General features: G+C 41.1%; 1 protein-coding gene across 2 annotated transcripts; it reads left to right on the top strand.

Moving 5' to 3' along the window:
* The first annotated feature begins 309 nt into the window (after positions 1-309).
* On the top strand, positions 310-22,410 carry LOC144740787 (CREB-regulated transcription coactivator 1-like). 2 transcript variants are annotated; one of them, XM_078623521.1, is made up of 16 exons: positions 310-1,175; positions 3,828-3,932; positions 6,406-6,537; positions 9,265-9,329; positions 13,547-13,627; positions 14,220-14,323; positions 14,711-14,799; positions 14,916-14,986; positions 15,300-15,535; positions 15,930-16,007; positions 16,145-16,302; positions 17,411-18,043; positions 18,708-18,830; positions 19,099-19,176; positions 19,317-19,542; positions 20,332-22,410. In XM_078623521.1, the coding sequence occupies exons 1-16, from the start codon at positions 1,062-1,064 to the stop codon at positions 20,529-20,531; spliced, it is 2,493 nt and encodes an 830-aa protein (XP_078479647.1). In that variant the 5' UTR covers positions 310-1,061; the 3' UTR covers positions 20,532-22,410. The 2 variants fall into 2 exon arrangements, with proteins under 2 accessions (XP_078479647.1, XP_078479648.1); XM_078623522.1 differs by lacking the exon at positions 15,930-16,007.
* Positions 22,411-22,892: the final 482 nt, after the last annotated feature.

Below are 22,892 nucleotides of genomic sequence, written 5' to 3' on the forward strand. Positions count from 1 at the left end.
CAAATATCAACCAACCAAACCGAGGCTCCGCCCACAGTCTGTCAATCACCCGCGCCTTGACACGCCCACCCGTATCACAACCAACACATCCGGGGCTCCGCCCACCGCCTGTCAATCACTCGCGCAGGGACACGCCCACCCGTATCATAACCAACACATCCGGAGCTCCGCCCACCGTCTGTCAATCACTCGCGCCGGGCCACGCCCACCCATATCACAACCAACACATCCGGGGCTCCGCCCACCGCCTGTCAATCACTCGCGCCGGGCCACGCCCACCCGCGAAGTGAGTCACGGCGGGCACCGCCATTTTGAGGGTCAAGTGAACAGATTTGATGCTGGATTGGCCGGAGTTGGTTTCGGCTCTCGCTTTGCTTCGTTACGACCGCTACGACTGCCTGCCACTGCTGCCGACGTAGCACCTTCGCCACCTGTTGCGGAGTCACGGGCCACGCGGTGCCGAGTTTTGTGAGCGGAGTCGACCGGCGCTAGCTCGCTCGCTCGGTGTGGTGGTGGCGGGGGGGGGGGGGAGACTCCGCCCGCCCATGAGAGCCACGGGGCCGCGGGGGCGGCCAGGCGAGACGGGGGGCTGAGGCCGGCCACGGCTCCTCGCGCTGTCTCTCTCTCTGTCTCTCAGTCTCCACTTGTGTATCTTTTCGTTTCGTCAACACAACTTACAAAGTTTCCCCCGTCGTCGCTGCCGCTGCTGCTGAAGTTTGGTGTCGCCGCTGCTGCTATTGGTGGTGGTGGTACAGGAGTTTGGAGGTGGTTGAGTTGAAGAGGTGTCAGAGGAGAAACGCGGAGTTTTCCCCGCTTGTATAACTGCTTTAGTTGAAGAATAAACAGGCGGGGGCAGAACGGGATTTTTATTTTGCCAGCACGAGTGTTCGAAGACGGCGGCAGCAGCGAGCAACATAAACTAGAACATACGACGAGCAACAAGTAGGGGAAATCAGAAGCGGAAGGAGTGGAGGGGAGAGGGTCTGTGTCGCTCCTCCTGGGCCTTCGTCGTCGTCACCATCGTCGTTCTCTTCGTTGGTGTTATCGTTATCGTCGTTATCATGGCTGCCAACCCCAGGAAATTCGCGGAGAAGATCGCCCTGCACACGCAAAAGCAGGCTGAGGAGACTGCCGCCTTTGAAGAGGTGATGCGAGAGATCACCTACAAGAGAGCCGTGAGTGACACATCAGACACGAGAGAGAGCACACAGCCCTCACCCCGACTTCAACTAAATCTTCACCCCGACTTTAACCCTTACACCGACTCCAACCCTGACTCCAACCCTAACCCCGACTCCAACCCTAACCCCGACTCCAACCCTAATCCTGACTCCAGCCCTAACCTTAACTCTCACCCTAACCCCGACTCCAGCCCTAACCCTGACTCTCACCCTAACCCTGACTCCAACCCTAACCCCGACTCCAACCCTAACCCCGACTCCAACCCTAACCCCGACTCCAACCCTAACACCGACTCCAACCCTAACACCGACTCCAACCCTAACCCTGACTCCAACCCTAACCCTGACTCCAACCCTAACCCTGACTGCAACCCTAACCCTGACTCCAACCCTAACCCTGACTCCAACCCTAACCCTGACTCCAGCCCTAACCCTGACTCCAACCCTAACCCTGACTCTCACCCTAACCCTGACTCCAACCCTAACCCTGACTCCAACCCTAACCCTGACTCCAACCCTAACTCCAACCCTAACCCTGACTCCAACCCTAACCCTGACTCCAACCCTCACCCTGACTCCAACCCTAATCCTGACTCCAACCCTAACCCTGACTCCAGCCCTAACCCTGACTTCAACCCTTGCCCTGACTCCAGCCCTAACCCTGACTCCAGCCCTAACCCCGACTCCAACCCTAACCCCGACTCCAACCCTAACCCCGACTCCAACCCTAACCCCGACTCCAACCCTAACTCCGACTCCAACCCTAACCCCGACTCTCACCCTAACCCTGACTCCAACCCTAATCCTGACTCTCACCCTAACCCCGACTCCAACCCTAACCCTGACTCCAACCCTAACCCCGACTCTCACCCTAACCCTGACTCCAACCCTAACCCCGACTCTCACCCTAACCCTGACTCCAACCCTAACCCCGACTCTCACCCTAACCCTGACTCCAACCCTAACCCCGACTCCAACCCTAACCCCGACTCCAACCCTAACCCCGACTCCAACCCTAACCACGACTCCAACCCTAACCCCGACTCCAATCCTACTCCCCCTACTAAAACCCCAACTAACCCCAGCCCCTACTCAAAACCTAACCCTCGCTCTAACCCCTACTCACACTTTGCACTTAATCCCACCCCAACCCTGACATTAACCCTACTCTAATCCTGACCCGAACCTTGATTCCAACCCTAATTTAAACTGACCCAAACCCCAACTGAAACGCTAACCCTAAACCAAACCCTTGCCCCATCTCAAACCCTAATTGCATAACTACCAGAAAACTACATCACAAGCACAAACCCTAACCTTGACCACAATTTCAATTCAAACGCTGACTACATCACTAACTCGCACGCTCACCCTGACAACATTACTAACCCAAACTCTAAATCCAACCACAACTCTTAACCCTAACACCAACCCCGACCTTAGCCCGAACAACAAAAAACTAATACCCACTGATCCAACTAAGACCCCGACTCAAAAGAGTTCAACACTGACTCCAACCTCGACTATAACAGTAATCAAATCAATAAAATAAAAGTAGTTTAAAGAATCGATGCAAACCCAGAACTCCGTCTCCATCCCTCATCCTAACGCCCAGTGCTCTTGGTACCAACCCTCATGGCAATCCCGACTATAACAATTACAATAACCCACACCCCCCCCCCCTAATTCCGAATACAACCCAAAGCCGTAACAGACCCCGGCGACTATTTTTTTCACCACCTCGCTTGACCTGTGACCCCAGGTCCAACCCTGACCCCTATGAGCAGCGTGGGAAACGTGGCCTCATTGAGGACTAACTCCCCTCTCTCCTCCACCCACCCCCAACCCCTTCGCTCTTGGTCGTCAGACATTTGGCCCGAACCATGACATTATTGTTGATGTCCCCTTGAAGCTGTTTGCGGTTATGCGGTTTATGATGAATCCCGTGTTGTTATTGTTGACGATATTGTTAATTGGGATTATGATTATCTTGTTGTTGGCCCTTAACGATGCCGTGTGGTAGTAGAAGATGCTCTTGATCTCGTTATTGGTGACGATGCTGTTAATTTTGATTGTGTTCATAATGGTGACTGACGATGCTGCAGGTCCTCTTGTCCGTGATACTCGTGATAGTGATGCTTATGATGATGATAATGCTGGTGATTACGCTGTTGGGGCTTGTTGATGATTACGCTGTTGATCTCGTAGTGCCAGATGGCCTTGCGGCGTTAAAGAAGTGGCGGCGTGTGTCGGACTGATAACGGAACAGTGTTGAAGCACGCTTGCTTGCTTGTTTGCTGCTCTGGATTTGGTTAGGTGGGAGACCGTTTTGTTTATGAGACGTGAAAGACCATCGCCATGAAATAGGAATCTGGGAGAGGGGACAGGGGGTGAAATTAGAAAAAAAACTATGCACTGTAAACGACAAGGAACCCGAGGTATTTCAGAATGCTGCAGATTAAGCTACCCAGGCACATTTGTTAATCGTGGATACTCGCTTTTAAATCACAAACTGTGTGTGCATGCACACGTTAACAGCGTCATGAACTAATGATACTTGATTAAAACATGTTCAAGCAATGTTTTTGTCCATTAATGTGGCTCTGAAGTTTGACACCGGTGAATGTGTGTTGTCTGTCCCTAAAGATGCAGTACAAGTCTCGCCAACTGCAGCTGGTTCAAAGCCGTAGCCAGTACTACGGCGGATCCCTGCCAAATGTCAATCAAATGGTGAACAATCCCGAGCTTCAGGTACGATGGTCACTTTGCTTAGGATATAACTATGTAAGGAATTGTTTTAGGCACACAGATGTGAACTATACCTGTGCGTATCAAACATACTACGTAAATATACTTGTGGGAGGTGGAATGGCAATATCCACACTGTCTAGTGAGGCCTCAAAGAACAGTCGTAAAAGCGTCTTTGTTTGTTCAAAGGTAAAATCAAACGTCATCTGCCAAAGTGTGGCAATCTGTTCATGGCTTCTTTTTTCTTTAACACTGACTTGTGAGAAGTTTAGCCATTGTTGCCAAGCCTTCGCTGGTATAATAAAAAGGTTGCCCATTTGTTGAGCATGTGTGGAGTGGCACTTTTGTACTCTCCATGCAAAAGAAAATACCAGTTTTAGAGGATTTTGTTCGAATGAAACATTATACTCTTCTGCTTGTCGGTTCAATGTAATTGCTGTACACTAAGTTTGAGTAGTTTAAATAACTTTTAGCACTGGGTAACAAGTCTTATACAAGCCATTGGAAATATTTAGAATATGCTGAGATCCTAATTAAGAGGAGCAGTTGACAATGCAAAACTGACACAAGGGATGTTTTGTTTATTTCAAAGCAGTGGTTAAGACTGGCTGACCCAACAAATCATTTGTCCTTATGAATGATTTGTAGGCAAGGTTTGATGTCGTGCACTGTGCTGTCTGCACAAAGGTCCTCCTACCGATGAGACCGTGTTGGGCTCTAGGTATCAGTGATACTTTAAGCAACATTTACACACGAGTTGAATAATACACTTTAAGAGCACTGCAGGCTGCTTTGTAAGTCTTTCTGTAAAATTGCCCTCGGGCTCTTGTCACTGAAACCTGCCCTCATTTTTGGAGGGGTTTTGACCAGAGTTTTTTTTTACAGTAATCAGGAAAGGCATGACTTAAGCATTTTTGGTTTCAATTTACAAGCAAAGTACAGTGAACAGTTCCAAAGTTGTTGACAAACTTGACAATGCATAGAATGTGGCTAACTTGTCTGCACGTGTTTTATTGCGAATATCAAGTTCCAACCATTGTCAGCATTTTCTTTGTGTTATTTTAGTGTTTAATAGACATCAAATGAATTTGGGCTTTATTATAAAATGTTACCCATCCAGTGTTTCCTTGATTGTATCATGTTTGCTGAGTTTGCTTAACCGACCTGTTGTATATACAGCCAAGCTATTTCGTGTGATTTGAAAAATGGCCATTGTCTGAAACATTACCAATTATATATTTTCAATTGTTGTGTTGGTTATATTTTGAGGGTTTATTTGTTATGAAAAATGTAGAACCTGGAAATACATTTACTGTCCACATTACCTTCTACCCTCTTAATTATGAGTATAAAACATGTATCAATTACTGTCATATAAAAGGGAAGTATTGGATTTCATGATGGTGTCAAGTCAACACATTACCAGAGAACAAATTTGCAATTTACATTAATCACAAGTTTTCACTAATCAAATATTAACAATTTATTGTAATGGTATTTTGGATAAGGGATTTAAATGTAAGTCATTTTTATTCAACATCTTTTCATACATGTTTTAATGAGATATTTTTCACGAATTTGTTCTTGCAATTTTGTAGCACAGCTCCATTTACGGGATGGGATGCACGTCACTTTAAAATTGGGAAACATGTAAAACCTTTGTCATTTGTTACTGGTGTATGGGTGTTGGAAACTGCCGCATGTCATGATAAAAAAAATACACAATCCATTTGTCACTCTGCTTCTGGATAGTCTCCATACATCTATGCCAGTCATGGGGGTTGTTTTGCCATACTTCACCCTGCTGGTCAGAGTTGGATCCCAGGACTAGTTAAAATATAACTCGTCACATCATCGTAGCTACGGCCAGGAATTGAATTCGCGTTACTGGTTACATTTTTCAGTGTGTTAACCAATGTGCCAGTGCTGCACATCATTAAAATATTAATTATTATTTTACTGGAGCCTAAGTCCACCAGCTAGAAATTATTATTAAAGTATGTTTTATTCTTGTGAAGGCTGTTATGCGATTTCTTTATAAAACAGATGTTTTTGTAATCTAAATATTAATAACTGTTAACATATTTTCTATAAAAAAAACATTCCGAACATTATTCAAAAAGGAAGTTTTTACAAAACAAATTATGAAGTTGTGTTTGATGTATGGTCAAATCTGGAAATGTATGTTCTGGACCAGGAAATTACATTTTGGTAATCTGCAAGATTGGATACAAGTGCTTAGGACTGTTTGACACTGATAAATTAATGCTTAATAAATAAAAACTTAATTTGTCGATTTTAAATAATTAAAAGCATGTATACGTGATGATCATGGTATACGTGATCTTGAAGCCGTCATTTAAAAGAAATGGTGAGAACTGAATTTAGCAAAGGCATTGAAGATTATTCTGCGACAAAGACCTTTTTTTTAACAAGACATTGGCAGCTAAATTTTCGGTTGCTCGTTGTTTTGTAGGGACAGTTTTATCCTGCAATCGACGCAAACAGGGCTGCAACAAGACATCACGGATTGGTGGACCGTCCCAGCCGGGCTCGCCTTATGTCCCCTCATCGGCGACAGTTCCCTCTGGACAAACATGCGCGACAAATATCCTTTTACCAACGTCAAGATTCTGTCAGCTGTGTGCATTGTCTTTCCATTTTTGTTATGTTCTGTCCCCGCAACCCAATTTTGTTCAATGTAAGCTCGGCTTCTCTCACCAAGAAAGGAAGGTAGAAAATCCTCTTTAATCTGTGTTCAATAATGGATTTTCATTTGTTAATTTAATATTTAATATCTATGTTAGTGTTTCTGCGTCATTAATTCCACAGTTAAAGGCTTAGCAGTCTGGGGGTAGGCATAAGCTGCTGATGTGACTGGTGTTTAAAAAGTGTGTGGTTTATTTTGCCTATGCTTTTCTGGATTTCATTATAATTGATAATACATTATTGATGTTACTAGCAACATTTAATGTAAGTTTTATATTTTTATCTAGTTATAACTTGAGTCAATATAATAGCCATTTTTTCCATTAAAGGATTGGAACAAAACATTGTATATGGCCTGTAGAAGTGCCTACCATGTGCAGTTTAATTTCGGTGAAGTAAATAACTTATAGGTAAATAAGTGGCAGCAATTTAAGTACATTATAATGGCTAGTACTTGGAAATAGCTTATAGCATGGCATTCTACCATGTAGTGGTATAAGTATTGTCCTTTGAGGTCTTGTGAGGTGCCAACTATTTGGTAATTCTGTAAAATACTTTTATTATTCCTTATTTCCATGCACATATGATTTCAGTCTAACCGTGAAGCAAATATGAAAATTACTAGAATAATAAAAATTGCTTAATAGAATATTTCTGAAATTGTCCTGGCGGAGCAGAAGCAATTCAAGATGATGTTTTCATCAGGGAATAGGTTTTGGTTAGACTCACTTCAAGGGAATGTATGCCAATTCTGCCTGTCTTTTAAATGAGCAACAAAAAGCCTTGGATCTTTCGTTACAGGCAATTTTGGCTTGATCTGGTTTTCCGGGAATTGCTTTTAGAATCTAAAGCAGCTTTTTGGCAGTCGCATCTTGCCGTGCAGTGACAGCATTTGATGGTCTGTTGCAAGAAGGAGCTACCAGTATTTCTCTGTGCATCTTCATAAGTACCGCACTAATTCTTGTATAAATGAGATCCAATGGAAATGATTACATAACAGCTTTGTCTTTCTTTTGTATTTAAATATTATTTTGGTCCTTTTAGCCTGAAACTCTTGGCTCGCGTAGAATGATGCAACTTAAGCCTAGGGACTGCTTATAACTGTAAACTCTTTTCATGCTGCCCACTGCACTCGCACTCATTAAATATTAAACGCTTCCAAAGGTTACATAGTAAAATGGCCTTTGCTTTGCTGGAACCTTCTTAAAATCATTACATAGTACTGTCTGTGTAAGATGCTGTGCAATCGCCATTTTGCTGAATATTCCTGTGACTTGTATATCAACACAGTTTCATAAACAGTGAATAGCAAGATCCCCAATAGTATTTGCCTATTAGTCATGTATCTTGTTGGAATGCTCGTCTACCATTTGGCCATGAGGGATGAAATCAGAATGAGAGTTTTCCCTTTGTTAAAACAATAGACGAATATTTTCCAGGCAATATTGGAAATGTGTTACATTACCGAAAGAACCAAACAGTAATGTGTTACATTGTTTAGACAATTAAAATGTGTTTCTGTCTCATGTTTAATCGAACATACATCCATCTTTTAAGACGTGCAAGTTTGTTGATGATTCACAGTTGTCGACATTTGCTTATGTACTAAGTTAATGTTAAGTGTGTTCTTCATTTGGTCGTGTGTTTAGGTTTGGGTTAGCTGTAGTACAGTATTGTAAATATTAGTGAAATGGCATGCTGTGGCATATTTGGATATTCTAAAGACATGTGCCCTTTTGATGTTTCGATCTTGAATCGTCTACTCTGTCGTTATGCATGCTTTATGTATGTTTCAAGGAAAATATAAACAATTTTCACTAAACGGAGTAAGATGAGTGGACTTTTTGACCAGCAGGACTTTATTTCCATGTTTTTTTTACTTTCTGTAAATTTATACAGTACAGTACTGTATTTTTGGGCAGCTGTTTCCCGCTTACTTTTGGCAGGAAAAAGTATTAGCTTTAACTTTAAAGGCTTTTTAATATTTTTGCCCAAAAACCCATGAAAAATTCACTTTATATCAGTTCTTGAAAATGCTGTTTTATGTTTACAAAAATTCTATGCAAATATAATTTATTAACAAATTCGTAGAATATAAATTGACAAGACTTGGTACTCTGTGTACGTGTTTAAACGGTTGTGTTTGGATAACATACAGGTACACTGCAGACTAGTGAAATAAAAATGGAAAACTTTTGTCAGGATCCACATGTCAATGAGCCTTGTAAATTATGCTTTGTAGTAAGCCATTGCGGCATTCTCATTGGGCTATCTTGAGCTGGGTGCGTGTTTGTGCCTCACACACAGATTGTTTGCCATTTGAATATGGTCTCCCCATTGCACAGCGGTCTGGACATGGCTGGATCTTGTAGATAAGCCTTCTCCCACCCACCACCCCCCCAAAAATATCCCCTTTGCACACAGCTTTCATTCTCAACGTTGTTGTCCACTTTGCTCTTTTGTGAAAATTACAGTACGCCATAAAGCGGTGTATGCAAAAATAGAAAAAAACTTTTCGTATAATTTGCTCCGGACCTTTTTCTGTTCATGCTGCCAATGTCCTTAATGTGACTTTTTATGTCAAAGCCTGTTTATAGATTGCGTATTCCTTGACCTTGATTTTTACATCGACAGTTCGCCATATGGCTCAGTTTATCTGTCCCCACCACCAGACACGTCCAGCTGGAGGAGGTAAGCACGTTTCACATTTTCCCAATGTACCCTTCATATGTAAATACGTAAGAAGTGACTTGGAACAAACGGTACTATGTTGATAATTGCTTTGGTTATTTTAAAATTGGGGGTATTTTACAATTTTTTGTTGTTGAAGATATCGCGTTTAATAGAAAAAATAATGCATAAGAGAGACGTGAATGAAAATTCTGACAAAAAGTTTCCATTCGGGGATGAATAGATGCATGGTTTCATGAATAAACGCTCGTTCCAAAGGCTGCAATAATGTCATGCATGCAAAGTTACTTGCCAGTTCTGTTATGCCAGATGTTTTTTCCACTTCACTGTAAAACCCTAGTGCTCTTTGAATTACTGTACTGAAATGTGAAAATGTAGCAAATATGACCTACTTAAAAGCATATTTAATCTTACGGCAACCTTTGTTTTCATGCATCATTTTTAGCACACCCCACGTTAGAGCACTCAACTGTCGCCATTTCTTCCTGAAATGATCCAAGAGTCTTGAATATTTTTTAGGTTTTTTTATTTAAAAGAATGGTTAAAAGATTATATATTCTTCAGGTTTTTTTGCTACGCTAGTCTATATATGCTTAGTATTTGCTTGTTCAAGGTTTTAAATTATAACAAAGCTAGTGTTAAAATAAATAAACAAATGTCATACAAAATATTTGTGTCGTTGAAATAGACGAATGAAAACGCTTTCAAGGATCACTAATATAATGTTCTACATTTGTCCCACTCGTTAACAGACCACATGATATGTGAATCTCTTTTTTTTATTAAGGACCCCATCCCTTCATCTTGTTCAGTTATATTTAAAGTATTTTTGGAAACGTTCATTTACTGTAATAATTTAATTTGGTGTAATAGCTATATATAATTAATACCTCTGAAAACTATTTTTTTAAGATGAGAATTTCCAGATGTCATACATAAGTAGCCATTATCCTTCATAGTTAGTATAAGTAGAATCCCCTAAACCAGACTAATTGTAGACCTTAAAAGAGCATGACGATCTGTTGCATCAAAATTAGCAGAACCTATGTACCAATACTTACACAAATGAAATGACTCATTCAGGGAATTATACCTTGGTCATTGTTCTATTTACAAAAGGAGAGAGCCTGAATCACAAACCTCTTAGCCTCTTACCACAAATTTATAAACTGTTCTCAAAGATCATAGAGAGTCAAATGTTGGTCAGTTTAGAAACCAGCCAAAATGAAATTTCAAAGCAATATACCAATGTGCACAGATAAGAAAGTTCCAATCAGTTCATCTTTCCTTCTGTGACGTGTATCATAAAAGTGAACATTGATACACATTTTTTTAAACAACAGCTGAAAAGCCGATACAAGTTGAAAGTAGAAGCATGGAAAGCTGTTACATAGAGAATTATGATGAGAGATAGAAGTGGAAATACCAGAGAACAAACACAAAGTAATATAGACATCTTATTGCAAAAAAAAGTAAGTCTGCTTCGGCAAGTTGCATTGCCGTCGGGGATTTTATCTGATAGACAAGACTGAAGAACGGCATCCAAGGTAGAGAATATGCCTGAGAGGATGTGACCATCTCTGAGATGAAGTGATGAGATCAGCTTGTACACGGGGAGAGAGGTAGATTGTGGCAATGCAGGACCGTGAGAGATGGCAACGACATGGGCATGGACAATTGCTGATGGTAATGATTAATAAAAAGATTGCCTGTCACTTAAACTGAAGTTTATTTAGCGAAATAGAAGTCAGCAGCAACTAACATTCTTCTCTAACCTTTTGATTGCTTGTGTTTAAAGCATTCATTACATACCTGTCTCAGTGTTGGATATCGTGTTAAACGTATGCACGATTAATACACATCCACGATATTTTAACCTTAGGCTGTCATAAAATGAACTTCTTTCGCACCGTACGTAGCCAAATGTGCTAATTGGAGATTTCGGGGAAGGAGAACAAACTAAACACAAAGTAGTTCGAAAGAAATTCGTTTTCAATGTAGTGGCTTCCTAATATCGGAAGGAAGAGCATTCCAGACGGCCGCAGAACGGCATCTGAAAGCACGTGAAGCAGTCGCCGTCTTTGTTCGATGGCTAGCCAAAGCCTCTGTGATAGACATGCTGTTTTAATGGTTACATTCTACAGGCAATAGGCATAAAAAATTCACGGCGGTGTCCTGCCAGGCCCGCCCTTCCTTTTTCCCTTTGCACGCAATTTCCTTTCGTCACCTCAGTTTCCCTGCCCCTCTCTTGTTGGCCCATGCTTGTCCCTGTGTTTATGCTTTGGCTGCGGGGCCTTGCCGTTTGCAATCGCATCTGCCTGTGTCACTGCAGCATATTTCTTGATTTTTCTTTTTAGCCCTCAGACCTTTGTGACTGCAAGTAGCACAGCAATGCAAACTACTTTTGTGAACGATGGCATTTAGTGTACATTCATTGGCATCCATTATACGTAAACTATTTTATAAAATCGCAAAAATGCTTCGGCTTGCAAACGGCATTTGTCCGATTGCCTGTGAAAGCCCGCAAAGGTTGCACGAACATGCCTGAACATTTTTTGTGACGTTGCTGTCATATGACAGTGCGCAAGGCATTTTCTTGCTGTTGAAAGAAATATTTACCAGCAATGCGGGCTGCTCAATTAAAATATTTGCTCGTATGTTTCGTGTACATTTTAATTGCGCAATATTGGCGTTGGATGTGCCAGACGTAGCTTTTGTGTACAGTTAACTGCGTTGCATGGTTTGGTGCCATACAAAGTTCAACAACTTGTACTTTACAACAAAAACGAAATCACAAGTCAAGTCTTGTGAAATGTGACGGACTATATGTATAGTTTCATACTGTCCATTTTGAAAAGAAATACAGTTGTAAACACTTGCAAGTAAATGTGGTATTTGTGGTCATTGATTTTTGTCTTTTATTTCCCCCCCTCATCTTTTACACATACTGTACTAACATTTCAGCCAAAGAGCCTAATGACTATCTTGTTCATAAAGCATTTTCATTTGAAATCACATTAAGTTGGAAATTCAGTGCTGCCATCCATCATGATATCTTAAGTGACTATCTGCTTGTATACTTCTGTACTGAGGGCTTTGCGTTCCCTCCCCCATCTGTCGTCTTAATTTTGGATCAGCAGCATGACCGATGTTGGTGTATTTGCACACACACACACACTGTTGTGTCCTGCATTTGGGTTAAGAGCAATAAATTGTGCAAATAAAGTGGGACGGCCATGGTTGCCGAGCAACCAGTAATGTGCTTAATCAACGTAAAAGGTAGAAAATGTGTTTTTAGTTTCATGCGTTCGCCCATAACGATGCTTTTTTGTATAAACGGCGCCTTCATGCTTATTTGTTGCCCTATTCTACACTTTATTGGTCGTGAACTTTCATCACAACGCCCAATAGAATTACATTTCCAGAGCTTATTTTTAGGAGAATAAAAAGCACCAAATGGCTGTTGATAAAGTACTTACATTTGTCGGGCTTCAGCGGTGATATATTACCCAATACACATCTAGGTTTTAAAGGGAGGGGTTGCATAATGTTAGTGCTAAACAAACTACGATTACATTTTGTTTGGTGCTGAGAAGGTCAATGGTGTAATACAGTTGTTAAAATACTATTGTGTGTATTCCAATATATTTGGTTCATGTCATTTTATAGCAAATATCCGCTTGTTCCATTCAAACATGATTGCTTGAAAAAAATTCCCCGATTTGATGCATGCAATGTAAAAAAACGCCAACTATACACATTCTATACAAAATACAGAATCGTTTACTCGTGAATCATCTGCAAGTATCCGGGTGTGGACTGCAATGTCTGTTCTAATGCACTGTCCCCATCTTGGCCCAAGTAGTTATTTGGCGTCGTTGTGAATAATCCAAGTAACAAAATAATATCACGGAGACTTTATCTCCTTCATAGATTTGTCCCTTCACTTGATAACGTATTTTATTTTAGGCTTCCCATCTAACCACAAGTCTTAATGGGGAGGAGCAGGGAGTGTTCAATTTCAGCAGCTTTGATTCAACACACAGTAGTGAGTCATCGGCAGAATCAAGCTAATGCTGACAAAGGGAAGATGCCAGCATTGGTTCAGGTGGTCCTGGCGTTATAGTTGCTATAACTTGTTTCTAAATGTAAACACTATTTGTACTGGATTATTTAAATAAAAACATTTGCTTTGTTTTTTCTTTCCCGCCTTCAAGGGGTCTGAACCCGTGCCGTAACTTCCCTGGCATGGACGAGAGTTTTGGATATAAACTGGGCTTTTCCTCAAGCCTCAACAGGTGAAAATACTTATTTTTGTATAAAACAGTGTCATTGCTTCATTATAACGTGGTTATAACCTAAGCATTAGCGCTCACTACTTTAACGTAAGGGGAATTAATGGCTTGTTGTGTTAACTTATCATTTGTGTAGCAAAAAATCTCAGATTAATACCGACATTTTTAGCAATGCATTTTTTAAAACTTAAATCAGGATTGAGATGAACTAACTACACTTCCTTTAAAATGCATGATATATTCATGATGTGAAAAGTGACACTAAATGAATACAATGAGCTTTGTTATTGATGACCAAAATAGACAGCACACTGCCTGATATGAGGCTCTTATGAAATTTCACCCGTTCAATCATGACCTCGGATGAACTTATTCAAGGGGGATGTTTTGTATTGTTAACATTGCATTGTTAATTGACCTTTTAGTGCAAATTTCCGAACTGCTAAATATTTACAAGTTTAATGTAGCGTGACCAATTACAAAAACGTATCTTGTCAGATTTGACTTTGTATTGCTCATCTTAAGATGTGGATTTATTATTTTAAAGTACGGCTTTTTCTAATGATTAATCATGCTTATATTCTTCTTTCTCTAGGCATAACTCGGACTCTGCTCTACATGCCAGTGTGGTAAACACAAATCCTCAACATCAGTTTGTCGCACAAAATCCTGCTGGCTCCCAGCTAAACAGAAAAAATGGTAATTTTATACTTCTATTGTGGTCGTAGGAAGCATATGCCCTTGGTCACAATTGTTTATTTTCACGTATGTACGGTGAGACGAGTATTTTTTTTATATGCTTGTAATGTTATCTTGTGTATGAACAAATTATGCATATTTTGACGCATGCAATGTGGTAATTTTTTTTAAAACACAACTAGCTCTTGTTAATGTAATATGATAATCTTGTTCATGAACAGGACATTAATTTCTCTTGTCACGTGAACATTTTGTTACATACACTTATGTTTGTAAACACATCTGTCAGAAGGCATACAAGGAATTCGAATGAGTTAAAAACAATTCGACTCGAGCTTATTTTTTGACTGCGATTCATTGTGCCGTTTAATGGGATTCTCCCTGCAGCGTTCCAGCTGGATGTCCCCACAATACAAGAAGATCTGCTGAACCCAGATGACCCATCAATCTCCAAGCAGCCATGGGAAACCAGAAAGGTCTTTGCATGCTAAATCATTGTGTGGATACATTGAAAAGGCGGATGCTGTTCTTTAACGGTCTTGACCTCGGACACTTCAACACAACACAAGGTTTTTTTTCTTGTTTATTGCAGCCTGTGGCGACGTCATCATCGTCGTCGTCATCCTCGTCAAGACCGAAGTCCTGTGAAGTACCGGGAATCAAGTACGTCACATTGGCATTTTTAAGCAAAATGCACAAACGGAGAACCATTTAGTTACTCGAGCATTCATGAATACAGTTGGTTTGTAATGTACAATAAAATATCCGACAATAGTAGGAAATGAGATTGTAAAAAAAAACCCTGACTATTATGTGTTCCCTTCAAGGAAACACGATGCAGACTTGTTTTGTAACATTATGCCATCCTTTCTACTCCAACAAACTTTTTTTTCCCAGTGTGTGCCTTATGTAAATGATGATCTTGCCACCCTTCACACCTCATCCTTATTCTGTTCCCTCCTCTCACACGTGCCAGCATATCCCCGTCGCTGGAACAGGGCACGACAGCGAGGAGGAACGTACCATGCATCTCGTTGCCTCCAAACACGGGTGGCTCACTGCCGGACCTCACCAACATCCCGTCGTCGTCGCCGCTCGCCACTCCGCTTGACCCCGAAGAGCCCAACTCTTTTCCCAACATTAGTGGCGGGCGCAGCACCGGAAACTTGGCCACCAACCTCATGCACCTGGACATTGGCTCAGCGGCCCAGGGTGAGCTCACTGCTGATATATAATATATTTTTTAAACGTTACATGTTTATCATCCACCAGATGACATGGAGTAAGAATATTAGAAGATTGGTCGTAAAATAATATTGCCAAGTGTCGTGTTTCTTGGAAGTAAAATGTCCCATGGTAGTGTTTGTATTCGCAGGTATATTGTGTAATAGAGTTAAAGTAACATTTCGTGATTGATCATTTACTAAATACTAAAGTCACTTCTGTAAGTGCTGGCATAAGGCAGCAACTTTTTTTTAACAAAGGGAGTTACTGACAACCCCACTTTCACATTTGTTGGAAAAATAGATTTATTTGAAAAACATAACTTTTGTATGACTTGTGAATGTTTCATAGAGAGCGTTAATTTATTTTGTCGTTCATGCAGCTGCTGGCTCAGAAAGGAGAATGCATCAAATTGGCCCTCGGCAGAAACACAACAACTCTTATTTACCAGCACAGGAAGGTGTGCTTATGATGCAGAATGTCATGTTTTGTGTGCATAACAATTACACTTAATTAGGAAAAAAAGGTTACTGTTATTTTTATATTAATGTGAATAATACTTTTTGAACGGTTGTAATGATGACCGACACTTTCCAGGTACGGTGCCTTCGCCGCAGCTGACTCCCCTGCGCAGGCACAAACCGGTGAGCCCACTCACGCTCGAGCCACTCCCGCTGGACCTGGAGTCGAGGAGGACGCACCACATGCGGCAGCTGTCTCCGACGCGCTCCCCTGCCCTCTCGCCACTCTCAGAGGTGAGTTGTGCGCAGACAAAGTAACCAAAAAGCTTTGCCCATCATGGGTTTTCCCCATCTAGGATTTTCCCCTCGTGGATTTGACTTCGCTGGACCCTTCGTGGTTGACTGAAATTCTTATATGCGTCGTAAGTGTATACTGCTCACGATGATGCTGTCGCGGAAGAATACACAAGCCATCTTGTCTCCTTTTTGTATCCGCCCATCGCAGCTCCCAGTTCATGTACTTCCAGCATCTAGTGAGGCAGTGAGGTTCAGCTGCACAATTCTTTATTACTTTGACTGTTTATTTTGCAATGCCTCTAAAAAAATTAAGTGGTCCTGAATCTTGTGAAAAGAAGCAGAGAAAGGTGATGTCTCTTAGCGAGAATGGTGAATTACTCAATAGACGTTCGATAGGTGAGTGCTGCATCATCATTAACCTAATCTTTATTTTTAGGTTTACATTTACGTGTACAATACAGTACTGTACATGACAGTTTCATTCTATACATGTACTTTATAAGTCAATATTTAACACTATAGAAAATGTTTTATTTTATATTTAAATACTTAATGTTTGGGTTAATGCAGGGTAACATTAAACAAAAGGAGGGGGTGTCGTGTTACGAACCCGTGAACCATACCCTTGTTTTCCCATTTGCCTCTTGAATTTGCGGATCGGGGATTTTTGTCGATTGCGGCTATTTTCAAGAATGTAACCCCGCTATGGGCGAGGATTGCTGCGAGACTTGTTGAGCAGGTTTTATATACTGTGATTTGAGCCATAGTGCCACCTAGTGGACAATCACTCATTCTACTCATGACTGAATATTGGTGACCTCACTGATGATCTACTCCACTATGTGCACTGGGGCTTTTCTCTAACATTGGTGTACTGTCCTTCTGATTAAATTGACAGTATGATCTGTCCTTCCTAGTTTCTGCCTACCTCCGATCCGTTATTTATTTCACTTTACATGCAATTATACAGGTAAAAACTGTATTTTTATTTTAAACTACAAACGCCTGGGTGTTTATATTTCGGAGTTTGCATATTAAAGTAGAATAGCATTTTAAAACCTTAATCGCTGTTTTATTGTGGGAATTTTTCCTCTTTATTTCTCAGGCTGTCGCACAGGACGCAGCAAACCTGGGGATGGATGACTCGCTGACGTCCTTCCCACTGTACCAGCCTCTGAACCCCAATCGGCAGCATCAGCATCAGCAGCATCCATATCAGCAACAGCAGCAGCAGCACCACCACCATCATCATCAACAGCAACAACAGCAGCACCAACAACAGCAACACCAACAACAGCAGCACCAACAACAGCAGCACCAACAACAGCAACATCAGCAACATCAACAACTTCACCAGCAACAGCAGCAGCACCATCACCACCACCAGCAGCAGCAGTCGCAGCAACAACAGCAGCAGCCGCTGTCAGGAATGCCACCCTCATCCCAGCCTTTACAGCAACTGCAAATGTTGGAACAAAGCCTACAGCCGTCTCGCTCGCAGCAGCAGCCTCCGCAGCAGCAGCAATCACAGAACGCACAAGCGCCCCCGTCATCCATGCAGCAGGGCACGCAGCCACAACCACAAGGCATGATGCAGACTGCCCAGACACCAATGTCTCTGCATGAGTTGCAACAGATGCAGCCTCCTCAATCGCAGCAACTTGGCAACTCGGCACATCCGCTTCCCCAGTCGCACAGCCACCCAAACATGCCGAGCATGGATATGCCATCCAGCAGCGTAAGCGTCGCCATGCATCACATTCACTGTTTAGTGCTCAACTAGCATATTATAGTGTTTTTTTATGGTCATAACAAATGATGGACATTACCATGTTAATTATATGTAATTAATTATTTTGGCATGGATGCTGAAACAGTGCAAGTTTATTAAAACCCCCCACCCGTGCCCAACCGACAGTTTGAATTGGGAAACGACAAGTAGTCGATTGGCCACTGTGGAAGAGTAGCCCAAATACCCTCTAGATTATCTCTCTTGAGCTCTTTGGGGTACAGGCCCTTTCGCCAGTGGCAGCATGAGCAGCAATTTCAGGGCCGCACTTTTAACTTCTATCTCAAAAATTGTTAATCTCCTGTCAATAGATTGCATCATTGTTTATCTTCAACAAATATGTTTTGTTATGCTGCAGTAAAAAAACTGATTAAATGTTTTAAAAGTAATCCGTACATGTACAAAGGGAGGGCCTGCCCGTACTTTGGAGGTTATTTTACCGTACATCAGCATAGTGGTCAATTGCGGGTAGGTAAAGACAGCATAGTTGTGGGGGCACATAAGTACAGTACAACGACTATTTCAGCACTTCCCTCTGTTGCCCTGTAACCTATATCAAGCTTTTGTGCATGGTATCATTGTGCACGTCAATAATAATGCGTGTGTTTTGTAGGGCCCTATACGGCAGAAGAGGAACTCAAAATCTGCACAGTCTGTGAACTCTGTGCAGCCCACTAATGCAACTCCTTCATCTCCAGTCTCTACACAAGCAATCATCCATGGTAGTTTACCAAATGTAAGTCCTTTTTAAGTGTAGTTGTTGAATTGTGGTCTTGGGTGAAAATTCACACCAGCATTGTGACGATTTTTCCAATTAAAATTATTGTCATTACAATTTTAGTCATGTGAGCACAACTTAAGCCAAATGGAGCTCTCTAGTCAAGTAGTCAAGCAAAATGCGTTAATCATTACTTAAAATTGATTATATGATTTTTGTACTTGAAATTATTGGTTTCCTTTTCCAAAGAGCTGTGTATCTTTGCTCATGTCTGTGTTTTTTTTAGACATCAATGCTGAGTCTCTTCAATGACGGTTATGATCTTCCGTATTATCAAAGGCAGTCAAATTCGTCATTGCAGCAGGTAATGATCTAAATATTGCACATACACACATTACCAACTTTATTGTGAATGATTAACATCTTTGCATTGAGGCGTCACAATGTTTCTGTAATTTGCCTGCATGAATGGTATGGTAATGTTTCCTTTTTTTGTACCACAAGTCGGATCCGTTTGATTTGGGAAATGGATCGCTGGGGCTGCTGGGGATGAACAGCTGTACCGACCTGGGTGGCAGTGGTCCGAGTTGGGCCAGCTTGCGCTACTCGCAGGCGGCCATGATGGGACTGGCCGGGAGTCATGGAAACCTGCTGGATTCACATCAGCGCAACAAGCACAACCTGATGTATTCCAACCATACGGACACCATCCCTGATATCATCCTCACTGGTGGGTGACGAGCTACACTTTAGCCTCTTTGTGTATTGCACTTTGTTCACATTCTGAATTGTTATGGTTTTTTTTGCGTTCGGTGAATGGTTAGACTTTTCAAGGTTACATTTTACGCCTTGCTCGTTTCCATTACATTTCTTAACCTACTGAAGTTTAAGGTTTCAGTTTTAAATAATGAAAACGAATCCAATGGCTGAACGAAATATTTTAGTTACACAAAGTTGACAAGTAAACAATCGCACTTGTGCTGCCTGTATAGTTGACAGACCTCGCCTGTTTAATGCTGGTTTGCAATCAGTCCCTGCAATTACGTTTTTTCTTCTGTATCACCGAGCTGCGCCGACGTGGCCCAAGAGGCGCCAGGTTTTTTTTTTCTCTTCAGCAGGAACCCAAGCCTGTGCCGCTGACGTTGCACGCATGATAGCTGAGTAGCTGGTAGATGATGGATATGACGAAAATGAGTAAACCCTGGCTTTGCTCAGCCTCGAGCCAGATTCAGATGTGTTTTTAAGCAGAGAGTTTCACAGTTTCGTCCTGGCTCGGCTTGTGGAAATAGCCAGTGGAAAACGCGTCCATACCATGATGGCCACGTGGTGGTGTGGCTCTGATTTGTCGATGGAAAAGGGATACAAGTGGCATGAATGGTGTGACTAATGGGCTAGCCAAGTAAATATGGATGTTATGAGCAAAGGGAGATAAAAAAATTTTTTTCCATTGCTGCTCAATCACATATACCCTTTAAATAACTCTACATTAATACTTGTTTCTGTGTTTTGTGTTGTGCAGAGGAATCTTTGTCTGGTGGCTACCCAAAGGACATGAGTGCCCTGGCAGGAGTGCCAGAGATGGTGTTCGACTCAGACCCACAACTGGAAGATTTTCGGATAGATCCAATCGCTTTGGACAGCATTAGCATGCTCAATGACCCAGACATGGTCCTTCCAGATCCGTCCATTGAAGACACCTTCAGGTTTTACAGAAGTTAAGGGCTCACTGTTGCAGTTTTGGGTGTGGTATGGAGACAGGACTTGAGCAAGACACGAGATCATCCTTAGCCCTTATTTGCAGGCTTTTTCTTGGAAAGTCTGATAAAATATATATATGTAACTTTTCTGTGAGCCTGCCTGCCATTACATCTGTTGCCAACTTCATGTTTAGTATATTCTTTGTTATGCCTAAACTGTTGCTGAACTGCAAAATTACGTCTATCTGTAAAGAATGTCTTTGTATTTATATTGTACATACAAGTTCGCAACACGCTCGTGGAGTTTTCTTTTTGACTCGTAGTTGCAAAAGAAGGATTACATATTTTGACCTGTGCAAGTTGCTAGAAAGATTTAACTTTTATATTTCTAAGGGACACTGTGCGGGCAATTTTGCAGCACTCTTCTATACGCTATAGCACTTAAGGGAATTTATTGTATTCTTTCACTTTAATACAGCCTGTACATTACATCTGGCACATGTAAAAAAAAACGGCATGGGATTTTTTGTGCCTATTTTTTTAGTTCCTCTGACAATTCACTTTCTCTTTGTGCTTGCCTTTAATCCTGTAATCCGTAGCATTACACTGGAGACATTTGTAAGGCCAAAGCTTTGATGGACTTTAATGACTGTGCTAAAATGATTATTGACCTATCAACGCCACACATTCTTAAAACATTGCAGATTACAAGATATGCTCACAAATGCCCACAAGAAATCTACTAATATATAAACTTAAGAAAGGTAAAGAATGTATACTGGGCTTATTGGTTCGCATTTTGGAATGGAAATTATTAGACATGCATTCAGATGTGAGGAAGACACAAGTACCTTGGTGTGAAACTATGCACCATTTTAACAAGCCTAACATTACAACGGTTATCTTCAAAATAGCTTATAAACAATACTCATTTTGGTCTGACCTACTAATATCGAAGAAAAACAGTTGGTTACTTTTTCATGTTGATTTTATAATCATTCACTGTATGTATTTGACATGAACCGCTCTGGCAATTTACAACATTTTTTTGTGAATGCAACCTTTTGGCTTACAATTTAGCTTAATATGTACGACGTGGAAGTCTTGAGTACAGAACAGCGCACACCCATCTGGTACACAGATTTCTAAAAGTAGTGACTATATTGGCAAGTACATTCTTTGCTTGAGCTGCCATAGGTGAATTAAGGATGCGCTTATAAATGAGCAATTTGTAATTGCCAAAGCATATTCAGTCACAATGATGGCCATTTTTGTTTAAATCATGTTAACTCTTTAAAATAACAGAAATACAATTTTTATATATAAATACAAAACTATAGACAATTTATGTAATGCTTATTTTATATTACTGTGGCTAATTTTTTTTCTAACATGTACATACTTACGATATTTCTTGTACAAGTTGACCTATGTACCATTTTAGTGAAAAAGTTGCATTCATTTTTCGTGTTAAATGTTTTATTTCAATAGATTTTCCTTACCCGGTAAGAAAAAGGCATTCTTTTGTTATTTGATTTTTATCTTCATGTGCATCAGGATTATGCCCAGAAACAAATTGGTAGTGTATAGGCATTATGTGGTCATTTGTTACATTTTTTTTACAATATATTGTGAAGCTTGCTACAATGTCACAATTTCCATTTTTTAATTATCTTTTTACATTATAGAACAATAGACTAACTCCTTCTCAACCTATGCCTTACTTGGAGATATGTGTGAAGAGGGTACATATTTAGTTATGGATAAATAGAGGTGTAAAGTGGGCAGGATGGGGATGAGGGTGAATTTGAACGTGTATAGTGGAAAATAATGATCTAACGTTAAAAAGAGTTTTCTACTTCATTGAAAAATCTACCAATAAACATAGTATATATGTTGTATCTTGCTCTGCTTGATGTGAATGTTTATTTGCAATTGTAACCCGACCTTCATAAATGCCGTGCGTCAGAGTTGTGGAAAACCATCCCTGGGCCTATTCCTTTTCGTGGTTTCAGAAAAAATGACCAAGAGCGCCCTCTGTCATTTATTAGGCACACCAATGTACCTTGTCGGCAAACTTCATCGTGTGATATGCACAGTTATACTATGGTGCATGCAACAAGAAAACTGTCTCGAGTCATTTGACCTCATGATTTAGTGTGGGTGTTAGCATGACTAAAAACATTCCATCTTAAAAATCGCAGTCACTCTTCGCCATTCTAAATTGTCAGTTTTATTTTTCAGATTTTCTTTTCATGTAGGGCCTGCTTTGGATGTCTGACCATTTATTATTTCAGCATTTTGGAAGAAATGTGTTTTTGCTCTTTTCTTTGTTTTACTTTTACCATTTTGTCTTGGCAGCATTAGAAGCAGCAGCCCATTC

This window comes from Lampetra planeri, chromosome 3, assembly GCF_965212315.1.
Source record: "Lampetra planeri chromosome 3, kcLamPlan1.2.h2, whole genome shotgun sequence".
In the NCBI taxonomy this organism is placed as follows: Eukaryota; Metazoa; Chordata; class Hyperoartia; order Petromyzontiformes; family Petromyzontidae; genus Lampetra; species Lampetra planeri.

Excerpts from the sequence above, each read along its gene's own strand:
- LOC144740787 (XM_078623521.1), top strand. The coding sequence starts at position 1,062 with ATGGCTGCCAACCCCAGGAAATTCGCGGAGAAGATCGCCCTGCACACG. Across the intron at positions 3,933-6,405 it reads TGAACAATCCCGAGCTTCAG|GGACAGTTTTATCCTGCAAT; the intron begins GTACGATGGTCA and ends GTTGTTTTGTAG. Across the intron at positions 6,538-9,264 it reads TGGACAAACATGCGCGACAA|ATCGACAGTTCGCCATATGG; the intron begins ATATCCTTTTAC and ends CTTGATTTTTAC.